General features: G+C 41.5%; 1 protein-coding gene across 1 annotated transcript; it reads left to right on the top strand.

Moving 5' to 3' along the window:
* The first annotated feature begins 1987 nt into the window (after positions 1 to 1987).
* LOC106567825 (NF-kappa-B inhibitor alpha) lies at positions 1988 to 9715 on the top strand. The gene is made up of 7 exons (XM_014137591.2): positions 1988 to 2113; positions 2376 to 2916; positions 3003 to 3120; positions 7245 to 7446; positions 7574 to 7662; positions 7851 to 8096; positions 8225 to 9715. The coding sequence occupies exons 2-7, from the start codon at positions 2426 to 2428 to the stop codon at positions 8267 to 8269; spliced, it is 1191 nt and encodes a 396-aa protein (XP_013993066.2). The 5' UTR covers positions 1988 to 2113; positions 2376 to 2425; the 3' UTR covers positions 8270 to 9715.
* The last annotated feature ends 5776 nt before the right edge of the window (positions 9716 to 15491 follow it).

Genomic DNA, 15491 nt, shown 5'->3' with positions numbered 1-15491 from the left:
CTTTATCAGCAACGTTATATTCAATTTTGTGCAGGGAAAGTATTGTGGGCTACACAGAGAAATATCACGCGAGTTGCACAAAATGGAATATAACTTACATTTACATTGCAAATAGATTTGGTTAAAATAAAGTCAACTTCTCCTTTAACCTCACTATCTCTCTCCTGTAAGATCTTCCACTGACTGTAAATAAGATCACCACAGTGATCTGGGGAAAGGGTGGTCGAGGTAGGATGGGGAAGGGGTGGGTGGGGAGGGGATTCTTGTGCTGCTGCCAGCATTGAAGAATGTCCACAGAAGAGCACAGGCCAGCACTTTTCAGAGAGCTGCTGTAGTGTAGATTGGTGATCTCTCCCTCCCCCATCAGCACCAAATCATGGGCTTCCCATGGGAAGCGCCTCCTCTCCCCTCACATACAGAGCAGGACGACTAGGCTGAGTTCAGCTCCCATGCTAATTATCCATATGTTCATCTGCAGCAGCAGTTCATCTTTGGCACGGCCACATGCTGCTGTGCTGTGCTGAACTAAACCCTGCTACCTCCAGCATCTCTATACAGTACACAGGCCTTTCCATGGGCCACTAGCTGGTTGAAATCCATTTACTTTGCCATTTTTTTCTAAACCCTTTCCCTCCAATCACTAAAACCATCCCCCCACACCAGAGGAGGCTGGTGGGAGGAGCTATAGGAGGACAGACTCATTGTAATGGCTGAATTGGAATAAAGGGAAAGTATCAAACATATGGAAAATACATGTTTGACTCCATTACATTTATTCCATTCCAGCCATTACAATGAGCCTGTCCTCCAATAGCTCCTCCCACCAGCCTCCTCTGCCCCATACATTCACCTTCCAAATCAATACATGGATGGAAGCTGGCTGCATAAATAAGATGCGGGCTAATCTTATTTCCTAATTGCCCCTGACAGCAGGTTGCTGCCACCCACCAGCCCTGTGCTACTGCTAGCAGTACCACTAGCACGGGCAGCAGAAGGAGCAGCACAGAGGACCTGCATGCCAGGTTATGGCAGTGGTTGGTCCTCTTTCTTTTTCAGACTGACATAATGTCTGTCAGATCATGTCATTTTTCGCTCTATCACTTCTTTCACCTCTGTTGGATGGTGATACTGGAGGTGAGAATTCATTAAGGTGTTATGATTTGAGTGCCTCTCTCATTGATTCACACACACACACACACACACACACACACACACACACACACACACACACACACACACACACACACACACACACATACACACACACACACACACACACACACACCTTACTCACCTTCAAACAACCCTCTGCATTCTCTGACACTCAGGTATTCCTTAAGTTTCTTTGAACACCTTTTCACACAAAATTAACCATGAAATAACATAATCATGTCATGTAGCATCTTTCTTTGCTGAATTTCCTTATTTTCATTTTGGCCTTTTTCTGAAATGTAATATTTCATACCGTTATTGCATTCAACAAATTAGTTGCAATTAGTAATGAATCCTGAGAAATGATCTGCTTACAGATAAAACAGAGAAATTAAAACGTGGTTTTCGTGTACACCTCTGGCGCCATCCTGTGGATGTGGATACGATATCCTCCTAAAATACATCTGACTTTTAGTGTTATTTTTTTTTTTACTCCAGATCTTTGTTCATTCAGTGATTATAACAGTTAATGCAATCAAATGAATTGATGGTGGTATCAAGGATCAAGATCATTTGGACTATTATGCGCTTAAGAAGACACACACATATGCAATATAAAGCAGGCTTTCAGAGCAAACCCAGCAATTGTCTGTAAAGTAATATATTTATTGAGATGAATGAAGCCAAAAATGAAATGAATAATGTATTATCTGACTATCTCATTGTACATATGAAAAGGCCGTGTACAGTATTTAGAGCTCTGCTGGTAACTAACCAGGTTTCCCTTTTTGTCTGTGGCAGTACAGTAATAAAGGACCAATCGGATATGCAATTACACGCATGCGCGCAGAACCTACTTTCACTGTATTTTGATCCTTCTAACATTAGACTGGAGAGGCTTGGGAATTCCCCAGGACAACTATTTCAGCAAGACGCCTTGACTTGAAAACAACTTAAGACGGTAACATTTATTTTACTCCTTAAATAATCTTTTAAAAGATTAACTTTATCAGTTAGAGCTTAGGTGCAGCGCTGCGCTGTTTTCTTAGCCTGGTCCTAGCACTTTTGCTTGCAAGCTAGCCAACTGCTACTGCAGACAGTTGCCAGCTTGACAGCACAGCTAACGTTAGCTTGTTACTTTTCTTTAGACAGTTTGCTATCAGGCTAGCTACTAAAAGTAAATATACACTAATTTTAACCAGCTGTTATTGCCATTATTGCAGAGGAATCTATAAAAAAAAAAGTGCATAGCTAGCTAGCAACGGTATTCGTAATGGCTGGTATTCAGCCCAGGTGCGATTCTGGAAAGCCGCCTACACGGCCTGAACTTCACTTCGGGCTTGAAAAACACGACGCTCTGGGTACTTCTAGACCGGAGGATTGGTGCGACAGTGGGCTAGATTGTCTGAGTGGAGCAGCGCTGAGTCTGGATGACACCTTCAGCAACGAGACATCCCAAACATGGGGGCCCGGTTCCCCTCCGTACACGACCTCCTACCCATCACTGGATGACACTGACAAGCGCCCCATGGACTGTAGTTCACCGGGGGGTGAAGAGAGGTTGGACTCGGCTATAGGGGACTCAATTACAGATGAGACTATGGGGAGTATATCACAGGGGCTGGGGACCATGCACCTGAATGAACCAGTTATCAGTGACACAGTGGATGACAGTGGGAGGCAAGCAGCACTGATCCCAGAGGAGGAAAGACGGAGAAGAGAGATGTTCAACACACTGAACTTTGTGTCTGAGGATGGAGACACGTGAGAAGCCTCTCCTTACTATTCACATGGTGAACAGCAGTTTGTTGGCTGTTTGTACTTATCTCAAACACCTCCTTTGCTCATAGGGCTCTTCACTTGGCTCTTATCCACGAGCACTGGGCCTTCGTACAGTACCTTCTGGGGGTGATAGCGCTGGACAGGAGCTGGGTGCCTTACCTGGACATTCAGAACCACTTGGGACAGGTAAGCACAAGGACACATAGCTGCATTAGCAACACTGGAGTATTTACAGTGAAATTTGAGACAAAATATCTAAAGAAACGTATTATTAAAGACTTTCCAAATGTAGGTCTGTTGTAGACCCACTTCTTCTCTGCTAACCTCATGTCAAAATAAAAGTCCTGCAAGTGTGCCATATGTGGACAAAAAATCGAATCAAATTTTATTGGTCACATACACATGGTAAGCGGGTGTTATTGTGAGTGTTGCGAAATGCTTGTGTGCTTCTAGTTCTGACAGTGCAGCAATATCAACAAGTAATCAAACAATTCCACAACATCTACCTAATACACACATCTAAGTAAAGTGATGGATTAAGAATATATAAATATATGGATGAGCAATGACTTAGCAGGCATAGGCAAGATGGTATAAAATACAGTATATACATATGGGATGAGTAATGCAAGATATGTAAACATCATTATTAAAGTGGCATTATTAAAGTGACTAGTTATCCATTTATTAAAGTGGCCAATGATTTCAAGTCTGCATGTAGGCAGCAGCCTATGTTAGTGATGGCTGTTTAATTCTGATGGCCTTGAGAGAGAAGCTATTTTTCAGTCTCTCGGTCCCAGCTTTGATGCACCTATACTGACCTCGTCTTCTAGATGGTAGCGGGGTGAACAGGCAGAGGCTCGGGTGGTTGTTGTCCTTGATTACCTTTTTTGTTGTTGTTGCCTTCCTGTGAAATCGGGTGCTGTGTGTGTCCTGGAGGGCAGGTAGTTTGCCCGTGGTGATGCGTTGTGCAGACCGCACCACCCTCTGGAGAGCCCTACGGTTGTAGGCAGTGCAGTTGCCGTACCAGGCGGTGATGCAGCCGACAGGATGCTCTCAATTGTGCATGTTTGAAAGGGTCTTGGGTGACAAGCCAAATTTCTTCAGCCTCCTGAGGTTGAAGAGGCCTTCTTCACCACACTGTCTGTGTGCGTGGACCATTTCCCGTTTGTCTGTGACGTGTACCCCGAGGAACTTAACTTTCCACCTTCTCCACTGCTGTCCCGTCGACGTGGATAGGGGGGGTGCTCCCTCTGCTGTTTCCTGAAGTCCACGATCAATGAATACCTTGTGGGGGACTTATTTTGACATGATGTAAGCAGAGAGGAAGTGGGTCTACCACAGACCCACATTTGGAAAGTCTGTTAAGTAATATGTTCCTTTAAGATATTTTAACAGATTTTCCCCCCCTTTTTAATGACCAACCATCCTGCCCACTGGCACAGTAAGTTGAAATGGAATTTTATTTAACTTCTGGCTTCCCAAAGACTGTTATTGTGCAACTCAATACAATAGGGAGCAACGCTGTAGGTTAAATCTATTTGAATTCAATCACTTGACAGCACCCCTTTTGATTTGAACAAAACCTTCTATACATATTTGCCCATTGTAGAAGTGCTCAGAACAGTGACTTTTTGGACCTGAATGTCAACATTCAAGAGACAAAGGTGGTTGAAGTTGACCCATTTTGCATACCCCACCATACCATGAAACATCCATGTCTTCACCACTGTAATGGATAAACGGTTGAGATTCATATTATTTAAAAGCTTTTTTCTTACAAAAAAAATTTATACGCACTACCGGTCAAAAGTTTTAGAACACCTAATTAAGGGTTTTTATTTTTACTGTTTAATACATTGTAGAACAATAGTGAAGACATCAAAATGATGAAATAACACACATTGAGTCATGTAGCAACCATACAGGTCTTAAACAAATCAAAATATATTTGAGGTTCTTCAAATAGCCACCATTTGCCTTGATGATAGCTTTGCACACTGTTGGCATTCTCTCAACCAGCTTCATGAGGTAGTCACCTGGAATGCATTTCAATTAACAGGTGTGCCTTGATAATTTGTGGAATATCTTTGCTTAATGTGTTTGATCCAATCAGTTGTTGTGACAAGGTGGTGGGGTGGGGGGGTGTAATACAGAAGATAGCCCTATTTGGGGGAAAAAACAAGTCCGTATTCTAGCAAGAACAACTCAAATAAGCAAAGGGGAATGACAGTCGATTACTTTAAGACATGAAGGTCAGTCAATAGGAAACATTTCAAGAACTTTGAAAGTTTCTTAAAGTGCAGTCGCAAAAACCATCAAGAAACTGGATCTCATGAGGACCGCCACAGGAATGGAAGACCCGGAGTTATCTCTGCTACAGAGGATGTTCATTAGAGTTACCAGCCTCAGAAATTGCAGCCCAAATAAATGCTTCATAGAATTCAAGTAACAGACACGTCTCAACATCAACTGTTCAGAGGAGGCTGTGTGAATCAGGCCTTCATGGTCGAATAGCTGTGAAGAAACCACAACTAAAAGGACACCAATGAGAAGAAGAGACTTGCTTGGGCCAAGAAACACAAGCAATGGACATTAGACTGGTGGAAATTTTTTGTTCCAACAGCTGTGTCTTTGTGAGACACTGTGTGGGTGAACAGATGATCTCTGCATGTGTACTTCCCACCGTGAAGCATGGAGGTGGTGTTGGGGTGCTTTGCTGGTGACACTGTCAGTGATTTATTTAGAATTCAAGGCACACTTAACCAGCATGGCTACCACAGCATTCTGCAGCGATACGCCATCCCATCTGGTTTGCGCTTAGTCCCACTATCATTTGTTTTTCAACAGGACAGTGACTCAACACATCTCCAGGCTGTGCAAGGGCTATTTTACCGAGAGGGATGGAGTGCTGCATCAGATGACTTGGCCTCCACAATCCCCCAACCTCAACCAAATTGAGATGATTTGGGATGAGTCGGACCGCAGAGTGAAGGAAATGCATCCAACAAGTGCTCAGCATATGTGGGAACTCCTTCAAGACTGTTGGAAATGCTTTCCAGGTGAAGCTGGTTGAGAGAATGCCAAGAGTGTGCAAAGCTGCCATCAAGGCAAAAGGTGGCTACTTTGAAGAATCTCCAATATATATTTTGATTTGTTTAACACTTTGTTACTTCATGATTCCATGTGTTATTTTATAATTTTGTCTTCACTATTATTCTAAAATGTAAAAATAAAGAAAAACCCTTGAATGTGTAGGTGTTCTAAAACTTTTGACCGGTAGTGTGTGTGTATACACACACACAGTGCATTCAGAATGGATTCAGACCTCGGTTGTAAAACTCACTACCGTGTTCCAAACTGCCTCTGGAAGCAACGTCGGCACAATAATTGTTTGTTGGGATTTTCATGAAATGGTTTTCCATGGCCGAGCAGCTGCACACAAGCCTAAGATCACCATGCGCAATGCCAAGCGTCGGCTGGAGTGGTGTAAAGCTCGTCACTATTGGACTCTGGAGCAGTGGAAACGCGTTCTCTGCACTGATGAATCACACTTCACCATCTGGCAGTCTGACGGATGAATCTGGGTTTGGCGGATGCCAGGAGAACGCTACATGCCCCAATACATAGTGCCAACTGTTAAGTTTGGAGGAGGAATAATGGTCTGGGGCTGTTTTTTCATGGTTCGGGCTAGGCCACTTTGTTCCGGTGAAGGGAAATCTTAACGCAACAGCATACATTGACATTCTAAATGATTCTGTGCTTCCATCTTTGGCAACAGTTTGGGGAAGGCCCTTTCCTCTTTCAGCATGACAATGTTGCTCTGTGCAGAAAGCGAGGTCCATACAGAAATGGTTTGTTGAGATTGGTGTGGAAGAACTTTGACTGGCCTGCACAGAGCCCTGACCTCAACCCCATCGAATACCTTTGGGATGAATTGGAACGCTGACTGCGAGTCAGGCCTAATTGCCCAATATCAGTGCCCACAGCAATGTTCCAACATCTAGTGGAAAGCCTTCCCAGAAGAGTGGAGGTTGTTTTTTGCAGAAAAGGGGTGACCAACTCTATATTAATGTTCTTATTTCTCATGTTCTTATTTATGTTTCTCGTGTGTTCTTGTTCTACTTTATTTTATAGTATTTTTATTATTTTTACTACTGATATTGATTACTGCATTGTTGGGAAAGAGCGTGCACACGAGACAATAAAACTTGAAACTAACATGTAATTAACACGTCACCTTCCATTTTCCTGTCCCTCTTAAATCTCCTCTTTTGGTTACTATTTGTCCACTTTTCTTCCTCTGTCAGACTGCCCTTCACCTGGCTGTCATAGTGGACCAGTCCCAGTTTGTGCGAGGGCTGCTGTGGGGTGCTGCGAGCGCTGAGCTCCAGGAGAGGGGAGGGAACACACCGCTGCACCTGGCTGTCAGGGAGCTGAGGCAGGACTGTGTACGAGAGATCACCTCCAACTGCCAGAGCACTGACTACCTGCATGTCACCAACTACTCGGGTACACGGATCACCCCGAGGACATGGAGCCAGTTATTTTACCGTTAGAAACTCTGCATCCCTGCTTACCTTTGTTTCTCTATTTGTAATGTCACCCTCCCTTCTGCTCTCTCTCTCTTCTCTTTCAGGGGTGAGTGCACTGCATTTGGCAGTACAGCGGGGCAAAGAGGACATAATCAGCATGCTGATTGATGCAGGAGCCAATGTTAACCAGAGGGTGAGTAGCCCACATTAGTTACTGTATCAGACTGATGAAGACAGGGTGGGTCCTCTATGCCCGCTGGGTTCTAACATGCCTCAGTACTTCATCCATCAAACTCATTATTAAAGGTCCCCTTACCTAATGAGCAAGATAATTACACTTAAAGGTTATGATGATGCCTCTCTCCCCTCCTGCTCCTCCAGGACCTGGGCTCAGGCCGCTCCCCTCTACACTGGGCCGTGGAGTCCCAAAGCCCCAGGCTGGTGCAGCTACTGCTGCAGGGGGGGGCCAATGTAGACCAGCCCTCCTATGCAGGCCACACGGCCCTCTACTGCGCTCTGCACAGGCCCAACAAGGAGGTACAGGCCCTGCTCAAGGCTAGAGGGGCCTCTGACACACAGGTCCGGGATGAAGAGGACGAGGAAGCAGAGGAGAGGGAGAGCGAAGATGTGAGGGTGGTCTGGGGCAGTTACAGTTAGCATTGTACATGTTTGAGCACACATTGTCTATCATGGTTGTAAGTGTTATTATTGGGTTTTATGACGATTAACTCTGCTGTTCTGTTTTCCTCCTGTAGGAAGAGTTTGATGACGTTGTTATCAATGGACAACGAGTGCACTAACCATGAACATGGACACTAAGCCACATGGAGTCATGGCACTGCTGTTGGGCTAAGCTATAGATGTAGATTGTGTGTGTGGTTCGTGTATGTATGTATGTATGTATGTATGTATGTATGTATGTATGTATGTATGTATGTGTGCCTGTAAATTGTATATATCAAGGCTGCTGGGGAACTCCAGTTCTCAACCCAGTCAGGAACTAAGTTGTTTGAATTAGCTGATCACAGTTGTTCCTGCTTCAAATTAGTTCCCTTAAATTGTGCAGAGGGCAAGCTAATATTAGTTGGATCACATGGGTTTTAGTGTCTGTCTGGAGCTAAGCTTGCCAAGACTAGTGTTGCCTACTCTAAGCATGGGAGAATGATCCAACCATGGACTCAGCTGTGTGCTGTCAAACTCAAATCATGGCCCCGCCCACTAGTGGCCACATCTCTTGTACATGTCCCACCCCACCGTTCGCTCACATTCAACTCCACTGCTCAGATGGGCTGCTGATACCCCTCTTCAGAAAAGGTTTTGATGTCTAAATACCCAGTAACACATTTATACTGCAGTGTGCTGTAAAACAGACCAGTTGGATTGGATTTGTTTATTTTTTTTTTAAATATGTCTCTATAAGCTAAAGAATTGCAGCTCGATTAAGTTCTCAAATGACCCATACTGTATGTTTTAAGTTCAAGCTATTGCTAAGGGGCAGATATAGCTGGCATTTGGGTACTTGTTTTGAATTATTTTTATTTATTTTTAGCTTTTCCCTCTGTTTAAATAACCACTTGATTATGATTTTCTTGCCTCTGATGGGGATCTTTAGCTGCATGGATTTATTACATTTTTTTCTCAATGCTAATCGTGAAATTAGGCTATAGATAAGAGATGTGGGTTTTGGATTATCTGAGATGTTTGCATTATTAACAGTTCAGGGTTAGGGGAAGATGTGAATGTACATCAGGTAGAGGTTAATGCATGCCAAGGTAAGTAGTTCATTTGGGATGGAAAGAGAAAGGAGGGGCAAACTCAACACATTGGTACTAAATCATCTTTGCTTCCAGTCGGAAAAATAAATGATAATTTCACGTATTCGAGAACCCCTGCAAATTTACATGAATTGATATTTGACCTACCGCATGGGTGACGTGATCCAACTATTTCAGTAATGAATCAATCTCTGAATAGGAGTGCTCTAACCAGGGCCTGATTGTCTCTGGAGTGATGTCGTCATTCAGTCCATTTTATGTACAGTTCACCAATTAAAGACGGAACTACAAGAAGCAAACACAGGGACCCACCCAGAACAAGGGTTGGAGATCCCTGGTCTAAAAGAATCTGGTGTATATTCGCTTTGTGATTTGACAGGCTAGGACGCCTCTGTGTTTGCTCGTCAGCAGGAGCATGGTGTCTACATGATTATTGTAATTAAAACTAAAATAAATACAGTATTAAGAGGCTATGCAGTGTCTGCTGTTTATTCTCACTGAACATGCAAAAGTATAGATTCTGAATCTGTTGTAGTTTAACTTTACTTCCATGCACTAATTTGATACAGTTACAGCATCCGGAAGCCGAGGCTACGTTATGCATACTTTCATGGTTTAACTTGCAAAGTGTTTGACACAGTTTCGCAGGCTATTGTACAATCCATTCGGCTGCTTCTGATCATCAATCATCTTTACAATCTCATATGGTACCTGCACTCACATTTGTCACACTCGTCAGGGACCCTTTTGTCCTTGGATCAAAAATGGAGTCTGTGCTTATTAACATTTTAATTATGGGGAAGCTGGTGTGGTAACCTGGCTCAAAATGTTGCTAGATTCATTTGGAGAATAAATCATGTCCACTCAAGCAGGCCTGTTTTTAAATGTTTATTGTTGAAATGTATTGTCATTTAGTTAGCTGAAAACGGCAGCATTCAAAGTAAGCCAGGCAAACACCCTATAATTTAAATTAAGAATTTCATTATTTTTCATCATCCCAACATCCATTTTTGTGAAAACGGCGTGTTTCGATGTTTTATAGTAAAACAGATGCACGCCAGATGATATCAGAAATACTTTTGAAATAATCTGGTGTGCATTGCGATTTTAACCAACTATTTTCTTAATTTTACCTTTATTTAACTAGGCAAGTCAGTTAAGAACAAATTCTTATTTTCAATGACAGGCTAGGAACAGTGGGTTAACTGCCTTGTCCAGGGGCAGAATGACAGATTTGTACCTTGTTTGCTCGGGGTTCGATCTTGCAACCTTTCACTCTAACCACTAGGCTACGCTGCCGCCCCACTATGAGCAGGCAAAAGTTCGTAAAGTAAAAATTTGTGTTTTAGCCTGAATTTTTTACACTGGCCCTACACACAATACCCCATAATATCAGAGGAATTATGTTTAAAAAAAAAAATATCGAATTAATTTAAAATGAAAAGCTGAAATGTCTTGAGTCAATAAGTATTCATCCCCTTTGTTATGGCAAGCCTAAATACATTCAGGTTAAGCAAATGTTTACTTAAGTCATATAAGTTCCATGCACTCTGTGTGAAATATTAGTTTCACATTATTTTTGAATGACTACCTCATCTCTGTAACCCACACACACAATTATCTGTAAGGTCCCTCAATCGAGCAGTGCATTTCAGTCACATATTTAACCACAAAGACAAGGGAGGTTTTCCAATGCCTCGTAAAGAAGGTCACCTATTGGTAGATGGGTTAAATAAAATATATTTTTTTTAAAAGCAGACACTGAATACAACTTTGAGCATGGTTAAATTAAAAATTACACTTCGGATGATCAATACACCCAATCGCTACAGGCCTCATTGCTAACTCAATTGCCGGAGAGGAAGCAAACCGTTTAGGGATTTCACCATTAGCGACTTAAAAACAGTTAGAGTTTGACAGAGCTTGAAGAATTTTTTAAAGAATAATGGGCAAATGTTGCACAATCCAGGTGTGGAAAGCTCTTAGAGACTTAACCAGAAAAACTGCTTCTACGAAGCTTTGACTCAGATGTGTGAATACATATGTAAATTTGATATTTCTGCATTTATTTGCAAACATTTCTAAAAACATGTTTTCACTTTGTCATTATGGGGTATTGTGTGTAGATGGGTGAAAATATATATACATTTTTGGATGTTGGGGTGGTACTGGAGATTAATATGAAGGTCAACAATTTCGAAAAGTCCCTTTTAAACAGTTTTTTTTTACATTTGGGAACAGATGAAAACGTTTAATATAGTTACAAAATATGGAATGCTTTGAGTAGGCAGGGCAAACCCAATTTGTTTATTTCTGGCATATCCTCAAAATGAATCAATTGCAGCACGTTTTTTGACTCATTCAGTAGTTTTTACCTGCTTAAGTACAATACATGGGAAATTAATGTTGAAAGTTCTATTAATATTCCTAAACATAAATAGAAAATTATGCTTAAGCTGCTTCCCGTTGACAAGACATTTTGATAAATAGACCAATGTCAAAACACAGCTTTAAAAACCTCTTAGATGTAAAGTCCCCTATTTAGGGGACCTGCGTAGTTCTGGTACCAGTTCCGTTCAACATTTTCACTTATAAATCGATCTGTGAACACCATTGAGCAATTGCCCTGGTTCCCACGGACACAGTAATATTGTATATTTTTTGTGCCTGTGTGAAATCTGAAACAACTTGACGCTGGGATGTCCTTCCGACCGTTTCATTCGCTCTTCAGACTCTCCTTCAACTCCTGGCTGAACCCTATGTCACAGCCACTGACAAAGCACATGCCTGCAATCCTTTATTGCATTAATAAAAAATTATTCAAATCAAATTTATTTATATAGCCCTTCGTACATCAGCTGATATCTCAAAGTGCTGTACAGAAACCCAGCCTAAAACCCCAAACAGCAAGCAATGCATGTGAAAGAAGCACGGTGGCTAGGAAAAACTCCTAGGAAAAACTCCCTAGAAAGGCCAAAAACCTAGGAAGAAACCTAGAGAGGAACCAGGCTATGAGGGGTGGCCAGTCCTCTTCTGGCTGTGCCGGGTGGATATTATAACAGAACATGGTCAAGATGTTAAAATGTTCATAAATGACCAGCATGGTCAAATAATAAAAATCATAGTAGTTGTCGAGGGTGCAACAAGCACGTCCGGTGAACAGGTCAGGGTTCCATAGCCGCAGGCAGAACAGTTGAAACTGGAGCAGCAGCACGGCCAATTCATAGATTTTAAGACCCCCAAAAGACGTTCTGTTTGTCCTAGATGGACAAGAATAATATGATATGAAAGGAAAGTTCCTAAAGAATTCAGAGCTCTGTGTGACATTCACAGCGGTGGGGGCAGGTGTTTTGATCAAGAGAGACCTTTAGAAAAAATGTACATTTTCTCTAACACTAAACATATATGCATTTTACAGTTATAAGGATGGTGAAATCTTATAGTTAGGAGTTTATAATTTGATTATACTATATTTAGAAAGAATATAAGTCATTTTAAGCCTTATTCATACAGTTGTTGAAAAGGAAACACGTCATAAAATATTTCACATTTTCCTATTTTTATCATATTTGTACTGTGTACTTGAGCTTGTGTCCTCAAAAGTCACTACACCGCAGCAATTTATAACTATTTTTACCAGAAAGGTGAGATTTGAACCTTTCTTGGAGTATGCAGCATTACTAGTTATTGTTCATAGTCCTCTCATTATAAGTAATTACTTTCGGGGTAACGTAGATTACATTTTAAATTGCATATAGTTACAATTAAAAGGTTTTAACGTGTCCAAATCAATAACCAATATGCAGTGATGGTTTGTCATATATTGAAAACCTAAACATAAAATGTACTATCTACACATACTGTACATGTGCAAAAGTAGTACTGTTGATAAATCACCGATGAAGGGGCATAGACTTTGGCTACCGAACTTCGACTTGCCTCGAGAAAAACGGTTGTGTGCTCAAACAGCCAGAAAAAAACCCTGCCGAAGACCAAAACGAAACAAAAATAAATAAATGCTCAAACTGTTTAGAGTAGGATGCACACGGTAAAGCTTACTGTATGTCTACCGTGCTCAAACTGTTTTGACTGGGAAGCATACGGTATGCTTCCCAGTCAAAATAGTTTGCGCAGATATTATGACAACATTTTGTGATGTTTTTGTTTGTTATGGTCTTCGGCAGTTTTTTTTTTACAACTGTTCATGATTTATTTTTGAGGCAAGTCGAAGTTCGGTAGCCGAAGTCTAGGTCCCTTCGTCGTTATTGGTCAACAGTACTACTCATAGCAGGAGTGGAAACATAATGAAGTGTTTGTTGCCATTCAACGAGAGACAACTTATTTTCATGCATTTTTTCATGCTAGTAGATACCATAGACTTCCAGCCATTGCGCTAACTCTAGTAGATAAAGTGCTTCATTGACAAAATCCCCTAGTGTCCCTTTAATTAAAGGATGATAGTAAATGAAGCAAACACAGACTTTTTTCAATAATCACATATTTCTTAGTTTAACCATTTTTGAGATTTAAAAAATAATATTTTGCACAATCTAACCGGGCGCTCTAGAAAGAGCCTTTCCTACTCTGAGCGTGGTACTGACTTTCTTTGCAACCAATTATTTTAACTAGATGGTAACTTTAGATGAAGTAAAGTTGTGGGACTTGTTTTACCGCTTTAAAAGTATTTTTGTGGAATTGGAAGAAGTTTAAAAAAAGTTTACTTTACTATTTAAAGCAAAGCAGTTACATATAGTCAAAGTTAAATTGAGTAAAATAATTGGTCTGAATACTTCGATAGACTACTACAGTATATCAACCTTATAACTTTGGGTTGTGGGACAGTTAAATCACCAAAATGTCTGAGCTACAGTTGTTGCGTGTGAAAATGGAAAGAAGAAAGACATACAGTTGGACAAAGCAAGCTTCTGTCAGAAGATGGGCAGCAATAAAAGGCAGGATCATGTGGACCACAGAAATATAATGAATTCCATTTCTATAACACTTAGGAAAGCAAAGCAACTCTGAATCATTCATCCCGTGGGTCTCATCTAAATAGATGCATGTTTCACTTTTTTAAAACGTACTAGGTAAATGAAGTTTGATTTTAGTTGAATGATGATGTAATGATCAAACAGTTTTGTTGGAAATTCATAGGTCTGCTGTTCAAGGTCAGATAGAAACTAACATTTTATTATAGTTTTTCAAGTTAAGTTTTTAATGTCACATGCACAAGTACAGTGAAATGCATTTATTGCAAGCTCTAAACCCAACAATGCAGTAATCAATATCAATGTAGCACTAAAAATAACATAAGGTAGAACAAAAAGACACAAATAAAAATAAGAACATGCGAAAGTAAGAAGCTAGATACAGGGTCAGTTCCAATACCATATGTACAATGTGCAGGAATACTGGAGTGATAGAGGTAGATACACTATATATACAAAAGTATGTGGACACCCCTTCAAATTAGTGGATTCGGCTATTTCAGCCACACCTGTTGCTGACAGGAGGTTTAAAATCGAGCACACGCCATGTAATCTCCATAGAAAAACATTGGCAGTAGAATGGCCTTACTGAAGAGCTCAGTGGCATTCAACGTGGCACCGTCATAGGATGCCACCTTTCCAACAAGTCAGTTTGTAAAATTTCTGCCCTTCTAGAGCTGCCCCGGTCAACTGTAAGTGCTGTAATTATGAAGTGGAAACGTCTAGGAGCAACAACGGCTCAGCCGCAAAGTGGTAGGCCACACAAGCTTACAGAACGGGATCGCCGAGTGCTGAAGCGCGTAAAAATGGTCTGTCCTCGGTTGCAACACTCACAACCGTGTTCCAAACTGCCTCTGGAAGCAACATCAGCACAAGAACTGTTCGTCTGGAGCTTCATGAAATGGGTTCCCATGGCCGAGCAGCCGCACACAAGCCTAAGTTCACCATGCGCAATGCCAAGCGTCGGCTGGAGTGGTGTAAAGCTCACCGCCATTGGACTATGGAGCAGTGGAAACACATTCTGTGGAGTGATGAATCACGGTTCACCATCTGGCACGCCAACGGACAAATCTAGGTTTGTCGGATGCCAGGAGAATGCTACCTGCCTGAATGCGTAGTACCAACTGTAAAGTTTGAATAATGGTCTAGGGCTGTTTTTCATGGTTCGGGCCCCTTAGTTCCAGTAAAGGGAAATCTTAACGCTCAGTAAAGGGAAATCTTAATGCCACAGCATACAATAACATTCTAGACGATTCTGT

The sequence above is a fragment of the Salmo salar genome, chromosome ssa13 (assembly GCF_905237065.1).
Source record: "Salmo salar chromosome ssa13, Ssal_v3.1, whole genome shotgun sequence".
In the NCBI taxonomy this organism is placed as follows: Eukaryota; Metazoa; Chordata; class Actinopteri; order Salmoniformes; family Salmonidae; genus Salmo; species Salmo salar.
The sequence above is the reverse complement of the archived record's forward strand: the minus strand, read 5'-3'. Positions and strand labels throughout refer to the sequence as shown.